This window comes from Protopterus annectens, chromosome 17.part0 (genome assembly GCF_019279795.1).
Source record: "Protopterus annectens isolate FY-2018-M chromosome 17.part0, PAN1.0, whole genome shotgun sequence".
NCBI lineage: Eukaryota > Metazoa > Chordata > Ceratodontiformes > Protopteridae > Protopterus > Protopterus annectens.
The window spans coordinates 698,680,801-698,702,309 of record NC_056751.1 but is presented as its reverse complement, the minus strand read 5'-3'; the positions used below and the strand labels follow the sequence as shown (position 1 = coordinate 698,702,309).

Below are 21,509 nucleotides of genomic sequence, written 5' to 3'. Positions count from 1 at the left end.
GGGGTGGAATGTTCTAGCTAAATTCAGTGTGGGTAGGTCTTACCAACAGTGGTAAACAAGCAGAGCCTGTTTGTATTCAGCTGCTGCTTAAGCTTGGTTTTGAAGTCTACTATTTTATCTGTCACTGTGACATTGTAATTGATTGAGTCCCAAAGTTTAGCAACATATTTGAAGTAGAGTAAGTCACCTGCATTGTTATTGGATGTACTTGTGAGTAACAGTGATTTCTTGATGGATCCTAGCTCTCTGTTACAGGAATAGGACTAAAGTTTATGTTGAGGTGAGGGGTACTTTTTATGGTGTATAAATAAATTTATGAGTCATGACTAGTTGCATGATAAGTAATGGGGAAGTCCTAACCAGCCTATTGTTTTTAAAGAGATGCAGTTATGCATTTTTGAGGGGAGAGGGTGTTTGCAGCAAATTTGGACCTTTTATTGTAGCATATCTTCAGTTTAGATTTATCAGTTTCATTCAGGTTTGTCAGTAATGAGGAAGCACAGGAAGAGCTGGGAGAAGGTAGGTTCTGGTTACAGCCTGTCAGCTACTCTGCTACAGTGTAGCACTGTTCAACTACTCTGCTACAGTGTAGCACTGTTTAGTCTGTTTAGTGATGCTATCTGGACCTACAGAGGCAGCCTTTATGGGTGTTTTTGTTTGTTTTTTTGATGATTGTAGATGGTGCTGATCAAATTTTAGTTTTTGTTCAATTGTTTTTACTAGTTTTTAAATGACTAAGAGGTTACAAAGTATTATGGGTTGAGTAATAATTACTCACCTTCTTGGGCATTCCATCAGGTCCTGTACATCCTGGAAAAGCAATGAAATAATTAAATGAACCAGTTTGTCAATATAAAATTGATTTATTACTCGTTATCCATCTTTTACTCCAAAATCATGATAGAATTGCTACAGTCTTTTTCCTGCCATTGTATTAGTTACACAAACACACGCATGCACACAGAGACACACACACACACACACACACACACACACACACACACACACACACACACACACACAGTCACAATATCTTTCTCTTTCTCAATCCCTCTTCACTGTTTTTGTTACTCCAGTCTATTGTTTCCTCCTGCTATTGTCAGTATTTAGGATTTTTAGGAAAGTTTTCCACTCATGTTAATGCTGATTGTTAGTAAAACAAATAATACTCACCACAACTAGAAACACAAATATCTGAATAGGAGTTGAAAAGGATTTTTCCTTCTGGGCAGAAACATCCTTCAGTAAAACTTCCATCTTCAGTGTTGACAAATTTATCATTATATCTGAAATGCATATGCAACGATTACATTTTTGCAAAAAAGAAACTGCTATTGCATTGTAGGTTTATACACTAACAATAATTAGCATGCTAAAAGAAGCTATTTTAGAATTATAATAACAAAAAGATGTTAGCTTGTTGTGTTAGCTCAAACCATGTAAGAAATTTATATACAATTTAGTGGCTATGCAATTAATCTAAATTTAAAAAGTACAATGCCTCATGAGTTTACTATGATTAATTATGTCCTTTAGTTGACATGCAAATAATGTAATCTAAAACCTCTAAAGCCACATGATGTTGCAACAAAACAGTGATAGTTTCAGGGTCACAACATACAAAAAAACTTTTTATAGCAGTGAAGCACTCACACCTATGATCTCTAAGTATACTTTCTCCAAGCTTACACACATTTAGAGCAGAGAAACAACAGGGAAAACATAAGTAAACATCTCCGTCACTTTCTTATTCAAGTCCACAATGCAGTTATCTCTGATCTAGTGAAACTGATATAAAGAAACTTGTCACCTTCCTTTTCAGTGTTCCTAGACTTGTTGTTCTCAGCTGAGACAAGTAGCGTCTCCTCATGTGAGTTACTCCAGCCGTTTAACAACTGTGTTTCTATATTCCAAAATATGGTGACTTTCAGTGAAGCTTCAACATAATATCTATAACATAGGTTATGAACACAGCAAGGATCCCAGATGCAAAGAGCAGTTCTTAGATTAATAATACTTACTTGGAGTTGCAAGTAGGCTGAGTTCTTGGTCCACAAGCCTGGTAAACCTTGTCTGAAGGACACTTGAATGCTAGAATCACAATTAAAAGGCAAATAATCAAAACAAAAGTCCAAGCAATGAACAAAAGTGTTACATGCCATTTGTTACTTTATCAAGAACTATAATAGTTGATAAATACAAAGTAAAAGACTTACTTATGTTATATGTCATATGTGTACATATACACAGTCCCATAAATAGGGCTGAGATTGTTTACCACGTGATAATCTGATTCCTTTAGCTAATAGGTTTAGGATTACACCCTGTGTTGGAGACATCACCCCAGCTCCAAGATCATGCCATATTAGAACGTTCACTCTGTCTAGCCATTCTTACAGTCCTCCACAGTGGTGCGGTGTCGACATTCACCCTGCATAATATTATGATAGTCCTCCTCTGTGGTGCAATCTCAGAGTTGGTATATTTAAGTATCAGGTGTGTGGGGAGCACAGCCCCCATGTTGGGGAGTGTGGGGGGCAAAGCCCCCCACTTTATTTTGTTTGGCGATTTGTTTTTGTTTTGTTTTTTGTTTGTTTGTTTTTTTTAGGAGGTTGTAATGGTGTATAGTGCATTTTAGCCATCAGCCGTTGGTTTCCTGATGGCTGGCCAACTTATAACTTTTTGAAACTCCTTGTTTTGACAATCTGAGGTGTCGCTTAGATGAATGTTTGCTTAAAAGCTGTCAAGCATGTCATACACAACATTTTAAGTATCCGTTCATCTAATATATACCCTATATAGACATAGATATAGATACATACTGATTCAGATCTAGCCTTGCTCTTCATAATTCAGTTCTCTATTACTATATACATTATTAAACTACTGAAGTTATTCAAAGATTTTTTTTTGTTATTAACTATACAGAGTCATACATATGTAGACTCATTATTTTGCACTGTAGTCCACTTTCTGGTGTTAGCAAATAACATTTGAAGCTACTTTGATTTTTTAATGTTACAGTTTAAGAGGCATGTGTACATCAAAAGTCAAAATCTGAAATATCAAACAGAATCCTGTTTTTGACACGCAACAAAATTGTTAATGCATATTGTTAAACTGAAGTATTTTGGTTTACTGAAGTATTTCTCAAAATAAATAGTTAGCACTCCATGCACCACAATATTGTGTCAGATGCCATGCTGTATTTTTTAACAGAGTAGCTTTTGTCTAACCTTGAAGTTTATCTTTTTCAATCCTTATGTGAACAGTATTAGTTTGTAAAAAAAATGTGCATATTCTTTTCTTTTCAGAAGGTGTTTAAACCAGATAAGTTTATCATAGAGACTTACCGCATTTTCCATCAGTGTTGTTTCGCCAGTCAATGCAGATGCCCTGTGAAGCGCACAAAGAGGCATAGGCCTGTAACGTGAGGCAATCTGCTTTAGCTGTGATATTGGTTTGAAGTACGCTTGAAGAATCTAAGCAAGTATCTTGTACACAAGCTTGGTAGAAGGGTTCAGGTGGAATGAATTCTTGGCATTCTGCAAAGACACTAATATTTGCAAAGTATATGTTAGGATCAATAGAGTATTCAAAATATTTCCTTGTTCAAATAAGCCTCATTCATTTCCTACTAGGTCACCCTTAGACTGCCTGATCTGTCTTTGTAAATTTGTTTGGCAACAGTGATCATTCTCAGATTAATAAGATTAGTAAGGGGGGCCAGCAGGTACCCCAGAACAGCACTGGTTGACAAGCAACCTCCATTTAGGTGTCAAAGACACTACTAGCCCTACACAAGTATATTAACATCTGGCATTGTTTCATATTTCTGCATAATGTGCTACAACACTTTGATATGTAGCTGTGATACACTTAGTGACTGTGATTTAATTTAGAAGATGTTATCAAAAATCAGATATGTCTGTGCACCTTCAGCTATTGCTGAACACCAGCAGTTATGTATCTTTGAGTGCCATGTGGTTCGTCAACCGTTCCTTTGGTCAACAGATGGAAGTACAGGGTTGTTTTGTTGAACATCTGGTTTGTCAAATGGACATCTTGTTAGATTTTTTTTGTGTCAAAAATGGTAAATGGGATGACTACTGCGTGTGTGTGTGTGTGTGTGTGTGTGTGTGTGTGTGTGTGTGTGTGCTCGAGCGTGCATGTGTGTGCGTGCATGAACAGTGAGTGCCCGAGATGTTTTGTGTAGTGATAGTGTTAGTCCGATAGTCAGGATTACTGACCTTAACCCTGCCCTGATCTTAACACGTATCTTAACTTTAAAAAGCCTTTCCCATAATACTATTGCTGTTTCGAAAATTTTGAGCTGAATGTACATGGGTTTTAGGTAGTGCATAGGAAAAGAAAATATTTTTCTTTTTTTTCATTTGCCACTGAGTAGCAATTTTTTTATGTTTGCTATAATGAACATTTAACATGTTTTGGTGGATATTTTGTATGTCAAACAAGTAACATGTTGACCAAGTGATATATAATAGTACATTTATACAACAAAGGTAATGTAAGAAAGATTAAAGTGCATTTTAATGAAATGCTATTCAGAAGATAGATTGTTAGTAGTATTTCTTTCAGGTGATGGAACTTGTAGCATGTACATTCCTGATATTATGGTGCAGCAATTTACTTTTGTTTGTCTATCACATAAATAAAACTAAATTGTCTGCAAAAATGTTTTAAATTTTAGCTCATTACAGTAATACAGTTTGTCAGAATGTTTACTCCTTCTAAGACAGTATGTTCTTTATACATATAAAATCCTGCAATCCCTTGCAGCTAATTTTAGTGCAGGATTATAGATATACAAGTTTTACTAGATAACAGTATATGATAATGCATTTTAGAAAGGTAACTTGATAAATTATATATTCCTCTTTTTGCCCAGAGGAAGACAGCAGGACACATTAGGAACCCAAGTGACTAAGTAAAAACTGTCCCTTTACACCATGTGCATATGACCTCACATACCTTTACAACAGTCAGCTGCATCTGCTGTCTGCTTATAATGTTTAAAAGCATGTTAGATAAACAAGTGAAGCTCGGTTCATCAGCAGATTTCAATGCAGCTATGACAAAGGATCATAAAAAACAAAACAAGCTGCTGTTCCCCCTTAAAAATGCAACATGGCATTTCTGCCTTATTTCTTTCCGCATATTATTTTTCTTTCATTGTTTTTCAGCTTACCTCACTACTTCTGTTTTTTTATTTCCATCTTTTGTTTACTTATTGCCTTTTCATGTTTGAGATCCCCCCCCCGTCTCCCCCCTCTGTCTGTCTGTCTTTCTCTCTCTCTCTCTCTCTGCACTCACCATTTCTCTGTAGAAACATCAAAGTCCACATCATTGAAACACCACCCTTTAGAATTCTGGACTTTTTTAACTGAAATCCAAATAAACCTGATGAGATATTGGCTGAGCTATCATTTTCCAACAGTACTTGCAACATGCAGGCTTACAGTAGGAACTCTAAGAACCTTTCCTAACTGCTGTTTAATCTGAACATTTTTGAGAATTAGTAAATGCATCTCAAATAGCATATCACAATGTAAGATAATGGAAATATAGATTTGTATTACTTACCTGCTTTTTATGATACTGCAGAGGGGTGAATATGTCTTGCAGGCTGGTTTTGTTATGGCAATCACAGTTGTTGGTGGCAATGGAGGCAGTCCAGATGGTAGAACTGTTGCATTAGCTAAGCCAGTTGGCACATTAGGTAACCCACTAGATATGTATGATAAACCACTTGTTGCATTTGGCAATCCAGTTGGAAGAGGTAGTAGTCCAGATGAACCAGTAGGTAAACCAGTTGGCACATTAGATTTATAACCTGATGCAGTGGTGAACTGAGTTTGTACAATAGATACACCAGATGATCCAGATGGAAAACCAGCTGATACATTAGAAATGCCAGATGATCCAGTAGGTAAGCTCCCTGGTACATTGGGTATACCAGCTGATCCAGTAGGTAAACTACCTGGTATGTTAGATATGCCAGATGATCCAGTGGGTAAGGCACTTGGTACAATAGTTACACTAACTGATCCGGTAGGTAAGGTACCTGGGACATTAGGCACACCAGCTGATCCAGTAGATAAGGTACCTGAGATATTCGGCACACCAGCTGACCCAGTAGGTAAGGTACCTGGTACATTAGGTATGCCAGCTGATCCAGTAGCTAGTACATTAGGCACACCAGCTGATCCTGTAGGTAAGGTACCTGGTACATTAGATACACCAAGTGATCCAGCAGGTAAGGTACCTGGTACATTAGGTACGCCAGCTGATCCTGTAGGTAAGGTACCCGGTACATTAGGTACACCAGCTGATCCAGTAGGTAAGGTACCTGGTACATAAGGGACACCAGCTGATCCAGTAGGTAAGGTACCTGGTACATTAGGCACACCAGCTGATCCCATAGGTAAGGTACCTGGTACATTAGGTACACCAGGTGATGCAGCAGGTAAGGTTCCTGGTACATTAGGTACACTAGCTGGTCCAGTGGGCAAAACACTTGGTACATTAGATAGGCCAGCTGACACAGTAGTTAAGCCCGATGATAAATTAGGTACAACAGATGAGCCTCCAGGTAAGGTGCCTGGTACATTAGGTACACCAGATGACCCACTAGGCAAGGTACCTGGTACAATAGGTACACCAGGTGATTCACTGGGCAGACCACTAGGCACATTAGGTACCCCTGATGATACAGTAGATAAGCCACCTGGAACATTTGGTGAGCCAGATGGTGCGGTAACTAAGTTAGTTTGCCCACTGGATATCCCAGCTGATCCAGTAGGTAAGACACTTGGTGCATTGCTAAAATTAATTGAGCCAGTAGGTACGCTGCTTGGTACAACAGGTATACCAGTTGATATACCAGGTAAACCACCAGATACAAAAGGTGAGCTAGTTGGTGGCACAAAAGATGAAACAGTTGGTGGTACAATAGGTGAACCAGATGGCAAAAGTGGTACAGCTGTAGTACTTGATGCTGTGGACTGGCAGTGTGGATTAGTGCTGTCTGGAATGCGCCACTTATCGGCCATTGCTGAACAGGTAGGTGCAGTTGTGCCATCAGGCATGCGGCAGTTCTCTTCGCTCTTACTTGAATAGGTACCTGCAACAATAAATATTTATATATATAAATATATATATATACATTCTTTGATTGTGATATGTGCTGCATTATTTCATACTTTTCTGAAGTTTTAGTTTTCTTGCCTCTATCACTTTCTTACACAATCAGCATGTTAACACACTAATCTGAGGTATACATTACCATACATTACCAATGTACACACCTTACTGTAGGCTCCAGAAGAGTTACTCTACACCTCTACCTTAGTGGAATTGAATGTGGAGGGGTTTTGAGGTGGTGCAGTCCTTTTGAATCATATTATCCTGGGAACATAGGTAGTGTCCATTTTGATACACTAAGATAACTTTTCTAAAACTCATTGTGTCATGGTAAAAAGTATACATGGCTACTAGTATGTAATAGCTATGCAGGATGTGCACGGTGTTACCTGGTAACAGAAAAGGAAAAACTTCAGTGCATCGTGATTGATGGACAACACTGAGATATTGCCTTCAATTGTCTATCAATAACTGACATAGAACTACCAGGTGGAATAACAAGGGCCTGGCAGGAATTATATTTAGATTAATATATACTTGTAAGGAAGCGTGATGTGAGAAACAAAGTCAGTGACGTGAGGCATCAGAGTTCGTCTGAAGTAGGTCAATACCGAACTGTAATGTTCAGAAATAGAATAACAATTGGTTTCTAAAAAATACTAGGTGTCCCAACTCACCATGAAAAGCTCAATTGCTAACTAGAGACTAGTATTTCATTAATGTACATTGAAACTGGTTAAAGGGCTTGGAGTGTACAACTATTTCCTCCCCTCCGCACAGATATAAAATAAAAAATTTGTACACCCTAGTTCTGTTGTGCAATGGATATATTAAATGCAGGTCCCGCAAGGGTAATGTTATAATTAACCCTGAAACTTCTCACAAACCATGCTGCTTGCATATATGAGCCCTAGTTCTTCCTCTAGCAATCATGCTCACATTTTCTTTCATGCACTCACTGATTCTGCAAAATGTTCAACAATGTTATCTAGAATTGAGCTACTCACACCATAGCAGAAGTCACGCATACGTTAGACAAAGGAATACTTACTACTTCTTACATAGAGAAAAGCTCACAGTGGTTTAGACATTCAGTTTAAGTGCACTTCAGTTACCCCAGAATTGTGCTTATAAAATCATCCATGTATTTTAGGCAAGCTATAATATAGTAAAGTATTCCCAACATCAGTGAAATGTTGAATTCAGTGTAGAGATGCACAGACAAGTTTAAGGTTGACTGTTCAACACAGGGGAGGTGTATACTACAGTACTGGTGAAATATTCAACCCCTCTCCATATTACTTAGAAGGAAAAATGCTGTGGCTGACCAATGAGAAAAAGGGCTGGAGGACAGCAGCAGTAGATACACTTCATTGAACCTACACAGATTTTCCAGTACAGCCTACATGCACTTTCAAAATGCAAGAGTACTTCATCAGGAGTCAGCATTTCAGCTGAGTGTGTTTTAAATGCGAACACAGACCAGTGTCACATGGACGTTTCCTTTAAAGGGAAGTAATTACAGAACACTTTCACAGGGATGTTTGTTTTACAATGTAAATACGTGCAGAGCATATCAGAGGGGTGTGTCTTTTAAATTATGTATGAAATATATCAGAGGAATAAATAAATCAGCACTTTATTTAAACGGAAATAAGTGCAAAGCAATATCAAAGGAGCATTGCGATGCATTTCCCATGCAGTGCTGCTTGTTTCCTGGATTTTCACTTTTTTTTTACTCAGTATGTTGCAGTAAGGAGAAGTGCAACCTATACCCAAGTTTGATCATTTTATATGTGATCATATTGTGACTTTATTGAGATAATATGAGTAGGAATTAGATGCATAAATAAGAAAAACAGACATTAACTCTAGACAAGATGCAATTTATTTATGGATAAGTAGCATTAAGGAATGTGGTTTGTTCCAGTTAACAGTTTGGTGATATATAAGTTCTTCTGGTGTTGAATATACCTTGGGTTCTGCAGAGTACAAACCTGCAACCTCACAACTCCAATGGATTTACTTTTTTAGTAGCAATGGTTCTGTTGTGATAGTCTGCCCATAGACTGGTTAAAGAAGGTACTGCAATGCATTACTGTTGTGGTTATAACATATATGTTAGAAGGGCATGCGCATGATAAATCATGAAACAAGGGTAATTACATACAGTTTGCAAACATCTGCTTTCTGCAACTGCAACAGCAATGCACATATCCTACATCAGCAGAGTAGTCAATGAATTTCAGATTAAAAAATAATAGTTTAGTTAGTTCTGTCATGATATGTATCAAAGTGCTATCTTAAATTGAAAAAAAAAATTGAGCAGGCAAAAGTGTTTCAGAATGATTTTCCCAGAGTCACCATGGCAATGATGAGTAATATACACTGTAGCATAACTGTTAAACATGTTACTGAAATGTGTTTGTACAATCATCGCTAATAGTTTTAACGTAAAGTCTCCAATTTAGCACTACTGCCTATCACTGCCAAATGGGTAATCTGTTACCCAAATCAGACAACAGTCTTACCCTATTTCCAGTGGAGGCCGGGGTAGTTATGATAATATCAGCGTTACCATTAAGTGTCCCACTATTAATGGTGTTAATTTGTTTAGTAAGATGGGTGCTTTGTGGATTTTAGGGCTTCACAATGCTCAAGTTCTAAGATTTGATGCAGTAATTATGGGTACTTACATCTGGGAGCAAAACTGAGAATTTACAACAGCTCAAATTATGTGTGCAGTCGTAGCACCATTTTATCACCATACCAGAAGTACTGGTAACCTGTTCCAATGCTGTTGTATCTCAAAGTAGCGGACAGGAACATTTTTCATATTTTAGAAGACAAACAATGTCTGCTATCTCAGGCACTACAGAGAGCTATGATCATCCCCATTGTCTGGGAAGAGCTCATCGAAAGGCTAACTGCATCAAACATGAAAAAAGATTCATTGAAGTGCATTAAAATCAAATCAGTACTGTATTTCTCCTGCTTCACTATCACATTACATCCCTCACTGTGAAAAAAGGAAAGCTGAACTCATTTTTTTTTTGTAAAAGCAACATTTGTTAAATAACTGGTGTGTGACGTATAGTGGGATAATCAATGTAGAAATAGAATGTGCGTGTGTGTCTGTGTGTGCGTTTGTGTCTGTGTGTGTGCATGTGTGTCTGTGTGTGTGTGTGTGTGTGTGTGTGTGTGTGTGTGTGTGTGTGTGTGCATGTATGTATGTGGGATGAAAAGTGTAGATGAACTAATCTACAGGAATGTTTACATATATGTATGTATAGCTAAGTGAAAAAGTTCATCCATTTTTTATTTTACATATTAGGGAACATGGAAGAAATCCACACAGTCAGACATAAATAAGTCAATAATGTATGAGAATAACAGGGCACAATCTCAAAATGAAAAATAGGACAGCACAGGAGAGCTAAAAGTGTACATGTGGAAACATTTTTCAAAACTTGGTGGCATAGTATTAAAACAATTTTCCCCCTGTGGTAACAGAATACAAATAGTAACAGATTCAGGAATTCATAGCATGATATAAAACAATGGTTATGAAAGAGGAGAAAATAATATTAGTTGAATTTTATCAACAACTGATCCAGTAGGTAGAGGAAAGATCAGCTAAGTGGACTGAGCAGTGGTTTTCTGCCTTCAGCATCTGTGTTTGTCACATTTCCTTCTTAATAAAAATAACCACTGTGCTAGCTTTATACGTCATGATCTGCTATCTGATGCTTTGGTCCAGTTTGTTTGTTGACATGCTACTAATAAGACCCTTATAGTATCATTGCAGCATTTGACTACTTACCTTCCAGTATTGAGGAACTGTTACCAGGAAACTATAGCAACTTCAGTCTTACCAAAAACATGTTGCAATGTCTCTTTTCTAAGTTATATGAAAGCTCAGAAACAAGAATGACATTCCGTATGAAAGGTCGGTAGTTACATACGTACCGCAGAGTCCTTCTGTGTTACTTATAAATTTGCTTTGAGGAAGCTTGAGAGAGAAATGCTGCTGACTGAATGTCATTGAGGCTCCAATGTCAGAAATTTCAACAACCAGATCTCCGCCAGAGCTTGTGATTCTTATACCTTCATTCTCATAGGCTGGGTTAACTCTCTGGTTATTAAAAAGCACCTGCAGTATTTGTGGAAAAGAGAACATGGCAGTTACTACAGTCTCAGCATGCAATATTCAAATATCTATTTGTTAAATATCTCTCTAATCACATCCTCCCAATTCTTCTTCCACACCTCTTTTTGTCCACCTATCAGCAGGGAGGATGGCTCATTGATGTTCAGTGCTACATGCAGAACAACATATCAGCAGGGAGGATGGCTCATGATGTTCAGTGCTACATGCAGAAGAACCTATCAGCAGGGAGGATGGTTCATTGATGTTCAGTGCTATATGCAGAAGAACCTATCAGCAGGGAGGATGGCTCATTGATAATCAGTGCTACATGCAGAACAATCTATCAGCAGGGAGGATGACTCATTGATGTTCGGTGCTACATGCAGAACAACCTATCAGCAGGGAGGATGGCTCATTGATGGTCAGTGCTACATGCAGAAGAACTTATCAGCAGGGAGGATGGCTCATTGATGTTCAGTGCTACATGCAGAACAACCTATCAGCAGGGAGGATAGCTCATTGATGTTCAGTGCTACATGCAGAACAGCCTATCAGCAGGGAGGATGGCTCATTGATGTCCAGTGCTACATGCAGAACAGCCTATCAGCAGGGAGCATGGCTCATTGATGTTCAGTGTTACATACAGAACAACCTATCAGCAGGGAGGATGGCTCATTGATGTTTAGTGCTACATGCCGAACAGCCTATCAGCAGGAAGGATGGCTCATTGATGTCCAGTGCTACATGCAGAACAGCCTCTCAGCAGGGAGGATGGCTCATTGATGTTCAGTACTACATGCAGAACAGCTATCAGCAGGGACGATGGCTCATTTATGTCCAGTGCTACATGCAGAACAGCCTATCAGCAGGGAGGATGGCTCATTGATGTTCAGTGTTACATACAGAACAACCTATCAGCAGGGAGGATGGCTCATAGATGTTCATTGCTATATGCAGAAGCACCTATCAGCAGGGAGGATGTCTCATTGATGTTCAGTGTTACATACCGAACAACCTATCAGCAGGGAGAATGGCTCATTGATGTTTAGTGCTACATGCAGAACAACTTATCAGCAGGGAGGATGGCTGATTGATGTTCAGTGCTACATGCAGAACAACCTATCAGCAGTGTGGATGGCTCATTGATGTTCAGTGCTACATGCAGAAGAACCTATCAGCAGGGAGGATGGCTCATTGATGTTCAGTGCTACATGCAGAACTACCTATCAGCAGGGAGGATGGCTCATTGATGTTCAGTGCGACATGCAGAACAACCTATCAGCAGGGAGGATGGCTCACTGATGTTCAGTGTTACATGCAGAACAACCTATCAGCAGGGAGGATGGCTCACTGATGTTCAGTGCTACATGCCAAACAACCTATCAGCAGGGTGGATGGCTCATTGTTCAGTGCTACATGCAGAACAACCTATCAGCAGGGTGGATGGCTCATTGATGTTCAGTGCTATACCCAGAGCAACAAATCAGCAGAGAAGGACTTCACTGCATGAAAAGCACCATTTATATGCAGCTGTAGTGACTCCAGTTTTACCAATCCATATGCAGATTTGTGAATTGTGTGTAATCCTATGGAGGGTTAATTTGCATGTGTGATATGCTGATGATATTCCCGGTGCATCCAGTGGATAATATAAAGGATACAATTGTGCCTCATTGTATACAGTTCTTTATGAGTCATAAAATACTTTAGTACACAGCTATACTCTCCACAAGCCTTTTCCATAGCACACAATCTTTTACAAATTGTATCCTGAAGGTGTATTAAACAAGCATAGTGTTTTATTGAACTGGTTCTTTTCCAAACTACAGAACTTAGTACTATGTAAAGAAGTAAGTGGTCTGAAGGAGATAGATAAAAGGAAGCAATGTTAAACAGCTTTTTGCTCATTCAGTCATACTCATGAACTCTATCTGGTTCTAACATCTTTTTTATATGATTACAAAATAATGTTAAAGTTTAAGCAGAAATATAGATGGCTACAGTTTTACATCATGTGGTCACTTGTGATCCCTTTTTAGCCTAATATTTGGATGCTTCCAGGTGCTCAGATGCATAAAATAATCCAGTGCATTGCTGCACAACATAAGTTAACACTCTGCACCTGATATGGTGCATTCAAAAGTTTTATGTACTCTCATTACATATGTTTATAGCCACAAAAGTTAGTACAATTCTATTCATATGGCAAAGTTACTATTTTTACTGCATTCACTAAAAGTTAAAATATTTATTTTGTTCTTTTACTGCACTTTTTCATTATATAACCATTCTATCTTGTCATAGTGTCTCTACTCTGCTCTGTGCATAAATACTTAAATATTGATTAATCAGTGAATTCCAACAAATTCTGAATTATCTTTCATCATTTGCTATAACTGATGATAATTAATATATGTTAGAAAAGAATGGCGTACCAAGTTTGACTCTTTTCCATTGATATTCTGCCTTGTCAGCACCACCGTGGAAGAGCCATATGAAATTTCAAGGGCCTGAGGACAAGCTGACCCACTCCACTCTTTGCAGTAATTGTTGTTTATAGTAACACGGAAGTTGTAGGTTGAAGTGATTTCTTTCACCAAGACATAAGTACAGCTTCCGTCAAAATCATAATATGTTCCACCAAAAGTAATGAAGTGGGTTCGACCCCAGCCACTGCAGGTACCTGGAATAAAATAAAAGGCTGAGTAGTTGCAACATGAAGCACTTAATGCACAATAGCTTAATTTAATTCATAGTGGCTCAGTAAATGAAAAAAAAAACTTCTCCAAATTTAAGACACATGAACAGAGGATTGAAATAGGTTCATACTAGTTTTAGTTAAGAGAAATCCTTCCTGGAAGGAAAGCAACAGAATCTCGATAAAATTTACATTTCTGTCAGCAGAGATTATAGTTATCAAGAAGTGGAAACTGTTAAGTACTTTGAGAAAAATTTTACTCACTTTGGCATTCATGCCGGAAGCAGCATCCTGTATTGTCATAAACTTCAATAGGTGGACGTCCACTTAAACAAGTCACTGGCTCTGTTGGTGGGCAGGGTACATGTGTCATGTAAACGCAGCCTCCAATACAGGTTGCATTGGTACACTTATCAACTGCCCATGTTTCATTATACTGCAAGACAGAGGAAAAAAAAGTAACAAATATATAAGACTGTCATCAAAGTTCAGTAGCAATTATTTGCTAATCTCAGGTCACATTTGTACTTCATACAGTTCATAGTGAACAAGAAAATATAAGCATTTGACCTTTTCTCTACATTTTTATTGGTGAAGTGAATGTTGTTGTTGTTGTGTCTTTCGGCTATTCCCGGTTAGGGTTTGCCACAGCGGAACTCCGATCCGCTAATGATTGTCAGTAGATTTTTACGTGCCGAGTTGCCAGCTCTGATGCACAACGTTCAACGAAGGCATGCCCATTCACGCATGTCTCCACACAGAAGACGCTCTAGCTGAGAATCGAACAGGACAACGTCTTACTGTGAGGCGACAACGCTACCGCAGCACCACCACCGCAGTTGGTGAAGTGAATGTACTTGACATAATATAAACAGACACTTTGTAAAGCATCAGTAGAAACACTATTAAAATGCCATGAAATGAACCAAAGTCCTTTTTTAAAGATTTTCTTGAAATCTCTTTGTGTCACTCAGTCATTCATACAGTAATAGTAAAAATGGAATTATGAGCCTATGACGACATGACCTGTAGTGAAAGCTACAGTATAAGTAATTTCCTTCAGATATCTTCAGGCAGTCTTATTCATATCAATTACTGAATTCATATTGTGTATTCATGAGACCTACATGAGTTGCTTGATCTGGATTAAAAAAACAAGACCTTCAGTGGTAGTGGGGATGAAGTCAGTACTGCAATCCAGGACAGAGGGGTTCAGCGACAGGGTCTGAATAAAGTGCCAGTTGGGCAGGAGAGGAAAGGAATGGCATTTTCCTAGCTTACATTTTCTTGGAATGAGGGGAAGGTAATTTAGTTACTGCCATCAGAGCAAGTGAGGATTGTGAAAGATACAGATGAATGGGAATATTCTAGCAGACATCCATGGGATTCAGAGATTCTGTCTCTGCAGATGTCGTGTGGGGTATAGGATTTTGTGTAGGACATAAAACAATATTTTTTTCCTCCCTAACAGCATCTTGATATTACATTGTCATGCCTCAAACGTCTTTCTGCTCCCAAATGTCTGATTAGGTCTGCAGGGAACATTTAGCTTCAGACAATTGGAAACTGATGAGGGTACCAGGAACAGCTGATTGTCATCTGTCTGGGGAAACTAAAAATGATAAAATTGTAAACAAAGCTTCTTCTGTCTTACATTATGTCTTAATCTTCTCTTTCCTCTTTATTTGTCTGGGATTTTTTTGTTTGCTCTCCCCCAGTACTAGTTGGAACAGGATGTGCACACATCAAGTATATATATACATATATATATATATATATATATATATATATATATAAATATATATATATATATACATACACACACACACACACACACACATATACATATATATATATATATATATATATATATATATATATATATATATATATATAGATAAATAGATAGATATAGGTATATAGATAGATAGATATCCAAAATACAAACATTTTGTTTACCACCCACAATTTAAAAAGAAATGTGATCACCTTTCTTGGTGGAACAAGGTCAAAACAGTCATAGGCACTGGTTGTTGATGGCACCGAGGTCTTCTTTTCAACAGTTGTAGACACGTTGGGTGTAGCAGTAACAGTGGGAGCAGGTGAGGCAGTTGGGCACTTTTCACTATGCCTTTCTACTTCACAGCTGTCATTGCATACTGCAGAGTAACACCAGCCAGCATTGTCTTTCTTATTGTATATTACTTCCCCTGAAATGTTAAAACAGTGGTGTTATTAGCAATGCCTTATTTAATTGCACTATTAAGAGTTACTCTAAACCTCATAAGATTATTTTCAAACATTTTTATTCTCACAAGGGAAATTTTTGCAAAATATTGAAGCCAGAGGGGACCTGTGTTGCAAACTCTAAAGCAAACATGGCTTTGCCAACTTCTTGCTACCACAGTATTCCTGTTAAGAATCTCATAGCAAATGTAGTTGTACAAGACTTTACCACATGTTGCTATAACATGAACAAACCATTGAATGCATTTAAAATGTGCTATGATATAGATAAGGATTTGACAAACTGCTTAATACTGTTACAGCAGTCCCTGGATGTGGTTTCAGATCAGCCTTCAGCTTTGAAAACAGGGATCTCTGTTTTAAATACAGGGACCTTTGTTAAAAAAAATTACCAGAATAATTTGAAAAATAATTAGATCGTGATATGAGGAACAGCAGAGGCAGTTTGGTGTGTATAGAATGGAAAAGGGAAGCTAGGAGTGGCCAGTAAGAAAGACAAGCTGAAAAGGAAGCACAGAGAGATAAATGTTGGAAGGAGAGAGAGGGATGCACAGAGCGACTTAAAGAAATCATAATGTACAGAGAGAGTGAAGGGCCTCAGAAAATACTGCCAGAATTTGAGAACAGGAGAGGAATATTTGATTTCAGTGTTATCTTCTGTCATGCCTTGGTGTATGGTACAGGTTTTTAACATTGAAGCTTAGTTTGTTTCATTCAAATTGTTCATTTTTTGGTGTTGAAGTCAATGATCAAGCATTCATCTACCATTCAGCAGGACATAACCCTTCGCTCATAAACATTATCAAACATTCATACATAAGGCCCATCTGGTAAAATAAAGGTGCCAGCACTTTGACAGTACTAGGTCTGACAACTACATATCAAAACTTATCTATGAGTTTACCTGGACAAATATCAGACATCCATCACAAGAGGTAACTATAGCTGAGGATATTTCAGCAGCAAAAGCAATATACCTGTTAACACATGAACCTACCAAGGGAGAGCTGTGGAATACAGTGGCATCCCTGTGGCATTCCCCTGAGAAAGTACCGCAGATGTTGTATGATACACAACTTCATTCCTGTATGCTGTTTAATGAGCACAGATTATGTCACAGCTGCATTCATCACCGATCACAATATCTGTAAGTATGGTGTAACACAATGCTGCTGTCCAGCGCTATATAGACTATGTGACAATGAAGTATTTATTACGATGTCCAGTGGGCATCTGCTGTGACTTGTATTAAATGCAGACACTTCCAGACTGTACGGTGAATGCCACAGATCACTGATGTGCTCTATCACTTTATTTACATTCCCTGCACCCATTGTTTACTGAATAGGTTTTGTGACCCTAATAGCTGAATAAAACAGCTCTTAAAAGATGAATTGAATATCTAACATCACCAGCATTTTTGTAAATGCCTACTGTACAGATACCAGAAAGGCATCTGCAAAATCATGATTAGACTTCTTTACTAGATCCTGTTGATGGGTACCAACACCCTTCTCAGTGAATGGTGACATGCATGCAAAGCACTTTAAGGTAATTTTTATGTTGTTAAATGGTTACAGTACAAGAGGGGTGACAGGTGCAAGGTTACAGACATATTTTGTCGAACTACTCCAGCTTCTTTGAGGAAGAAACAATGTGTGCCTGTAATATAGGCTCATATATATGTTATCTATACTGTCTGTGCATTCATGCTTGTTTCTGTGTGCACCCACGTACACGTGTTGTTAGTGTATGTATCTGTGTGTTTGTGAATGCATGTGATTTATATGCTGTACATTTGTCTATGTATAAGGTATGTGTATATGTGTGTGTATATGTGTGTGTGTGTGTGTGTGTGTGTGTGTGTGTGTGTGTGTGTGTGTGTGTGTGTGTGTGTGTGTGTGTGTGTGTGTTTGTGTGCACGCGCGTGTATGTGTGAGATGACACAGTTCTCTTGGAGGCCAACAGGAAATCACCCCCTTACTCATATTAGAGTGAAGCAAGTGCCTTTGTAAGACTGCTGTGTGTGTTTTTGTGACATTTCTCCCTTTTCCTAAGGTAGTGTACCTGTGGAGATGTTACCAATAAGTTTGGGTATGGGGGCTTGCCGCCCATGTGCAAAGTGAAGAGAGGTTTTTCCCCTGCAAAAAAGAGCTGACCCTTACATTGAATGTGACAGGAAGACTTCTCAAAGTTAAGTTCTAGCTTGTTGATTTTTTCATAGCATAGTTCTAGCTTGTTGATTTTTTCATAGCATAATATGTTCACATATGCATACATATTTATATATTTTTTTTTTGTGTGTTTATATCTGGCCATTTGCTTATGCGCGTCTGTATCTGGGTGCTTGTGTAACAATTGAATCGCTATCTCCATGCCATCATATCATAATCAGCAGCCTAGCTATGATACAGTGAACAACAGAATAAAATTTAGGAGGCAATACGATGCCGTATTTAAAACATTCATCTTGGAATCTGTGTGCCTTCAGGAAGAAGAGACATGTAACATTGCAGGGACTGTAAAACAGTTTTTGTTGCATACATACCATAATGTTGATAATTATGTCTGACCCATAACCCGGATACAGTTTCCCAGAATTATTAAATATCTGGATGAAGAAATAAGAGCTTTTAAAAAAAGATGATAACCTTTAAGTTTCAGTAGCTTGATTTTTGCTTCCAGGATGAGAACTGTACGCATTCACATAGTTTTATTCTGAAACTTTTATGTCACATATTGTACAACTTGACTTTCAAATAATTCCAATATTACATGAACTTATTTCTGAATGTTGTACTGAGCTACTGTAGTAGGAAAGAGTAGTGAACAATAAAATTACCATCTCATCATCTAATGTCTTATATGATATTTCATAGCTAGGATGGGGCAAATGGGACACCTAACCTGGTTGCAAAGTATTAGGGGCATGATCAGCAGATTCTAATAGTCTTAAGTGCACACCAGCAATTTAAAACTTAAAAATGAATGCTGATATTGCATTCATGGTCAGAACTCAAGTGCCGTAGTACCCCATGTGTGGCATAAAACGAGTACCTACCTGTTACAATTTAGAAGGAGAAGAAACCTTTTCTATCCTTTTCTCCTGAAGTCCAAGCAGAAAAGCTTTTTTTTTTCAGATTTACAACTTTAAAGTTGAGGAGGACACCAGCTCAGGGGCCAATCCTGGCTGAAAAAGTAGCTAGCTACACCTCTAAGGCATCTTCAGTAGCCAATCCTGGCTGAAAAAGTAGCTAGCTACACCTCTAAGGCATCTTCAGTAACTTACACCCATCGTCACAGTTACATGTGAGATGCTGGAGTATCGTCACAGTCACATGTGAGACACTGGAGTATCATCACAGTCACATGTGAGATGCTGAAGTATCATCACAGTCACATGTGAGATGCTGGAGTATCATCACAGTCACATGTGAGATGCTGGAGTATCATCACAGTCACATGTGAGACAATGGAGTATCATCAAACCTGGGTGGAAACTTCCAGATATGCTCAGAATTAGTCCAAAATGATAAAAAAATCACTGAACCCACAGACATTGCCAACATACTGGCAGACAGGTTCAGTGCAAATTTCTCCCCTCCCTCCCCCCCAAAAGGAGAAATATCTATCCCACCAGAGTCTAGCCTCCCAAACATCTCAGATGCCCAGGTGAGAGCTGCTCTCTCTAAAGCAAAAAACACAGCATCAATGGGACCGGACGGTGTCCCTGGCTGTGTGCTACACGAACTCAATGAGGAACTAAACCCACACATAAGGCTGCTGTTTAATCTTAGCCTTACTACAGGATACGCACCCAAAGAATGGCGACGGCAACTGTGGTCCCACTCCACAAAGGCGGTGCTTCTACGGACCCTGAAATTACCCCCATAAGCTTGACGAGCCTTGTCTGCAAAGCTATGGAGAGGATCATAATGGAACTCATAAATAAAGACATTGGGGACCTACAGACACTGGATCCTACCCAATTTGGCTTTGTCAAGGGCAGATCCTGCCTCTTGAACTTGGTCGACTTTTTCAAACAGTCACTAGGGCCATTGATGAGGGTAAGGCAGTTCACACAGCCTACCTTGACCTAGCAAAAGCGTTCGACACAATACCCCACTTCGGCATCATAGAAAAGCTCACCAGCTTAGATGTAAACCCATATGTCACAAGATGGGTTGCAAACTGGCTCAAGGCCAGAACACACAGGGTTAGAGTTGCTGGTGCCATGTCAGACTCTAAGCCGGTCACGAGCGGTGTCCCACAGGGCTCAGTCCTGGGCCCCCTCTTGTTCGGCATTTATTTTTCTGAAGTGCAGGCAAACATAGGGGGATTGTGGCTGACAAAATTTGCAGATGACTGCAAACTGGGCACCATAACTGACACTCCATCAGACACAGACATCCTCCAGAAAGGTCTCATAGAAATGGATAACTGGTGCCAGAGCCATGGCCTTAAGCTAAATGCCAAAAATGTATAGTCATACCCTTTGGGAAAAACAAGGTAACCCCTAATTACCACATAGGTGGTAATCCATTAAACACGGAAGAAGTTATCAGGGACCTGGGGACCCAAGTTGACAGTAACCTCTCTTTTGACACTCACATTGCCAAAGTGGTTAGGAAGACCTTCTACATTGCCCACCTGATCATGAAGGGATTCACATCCAGATCAGGAGAGGTCATTGTACCCCTGTACTCTTCACTTATCAGACCAATGATTGAGTACAATGCCCCATTCGGAATGTACCTTACCCAACACCTGCAGCAGTTGGAAAGACCCCAAAGGTTCCTCACCAAAAGGATAAAGGGGCTCAAACATATGTCATACGATGCCCGACTGAAGAAACTCCAGCTCTATTCAGTCGCATACCGCCTGCTCAGAGGTGATCTGTGCCTGACATACAAGGCCATGTCCAACCCGGAATTAATGGACTTGCTCCACCTCAAAAAATCCAAATCCACCAGAGCCACGAGAGCAAGAGACTTAAACCTCAACACGGATATAAATAGGACGTGCTGGAGGGACAGATTCATCACCCAGAGACTCCCTACACTATGGAACAGAATCCCAGTCCATGTGAGGCAGAGCCCCTCACTGAATCTGTTCAAGAGAAATCTTGACGAGTGGATGGGAGATCGTAGGTTTACCCCGGGAATCATCTCTGTATCACTGCTGGACAGAGGCACAGCAAACTAATGGGTATAGTATTCTCATCCTAAGGGGTGGTGAAAGCCACACACA

At 39.0% G+C, this 21,509-nt stretch overlaps 1 protein-coding gene across 1 annotated transcript in view; it reads right to left on the bottom strand.

Annotated features, from left to right (window-relative positions):
* The window catches only part of LOC122791633 (mucin-2-like), a 116,654-nt gene that overhangs the window by 20,188 nt on the left and 74,957 nt on the right, over positions 1 to 21,509 (bottom strand). The window contains exons 31-39 of the mRNA XM_044059446.1: positions 16,002 to 16,222; positions 14,277 to 14,448; positions 13,750 to 13,997; positions 11,134 to 11,317; positions 5,605 to 7,144; positions 3,354 to 3,556; positions 2,022 to 2,091; positions 1,174 to 1,286; positions 779 to 810 (exon numbers count right to left, since the gene is read on the bottom strand). Of these exons, the coding sequence (XP_043915381.1) occupies positions 779 to 810; positions 1,174 to 1,286; positions 2,022 to 2,091; positions 3,354 to 3,556; positions 5,605 to 7,144; positions 11,134 to 11,317; positions 13,750 to 13,997; positions 14,277 to 14,448; positions 16,002 to 16,222 (2,783 nt within the window). The remainder of the gene's footprint in view (positions 1 to 778; positions 811 to 1,173; positions 1,287 to 2,021; positions 2,092 to 3,353; positions 3,557 to 5,604; positions 7,145 to 11,133; positions 11,318 to 13,749; positions 13,998 to 14,276; positions 14,449 to 16,001; positions 16,223 to 21,509) is intronic.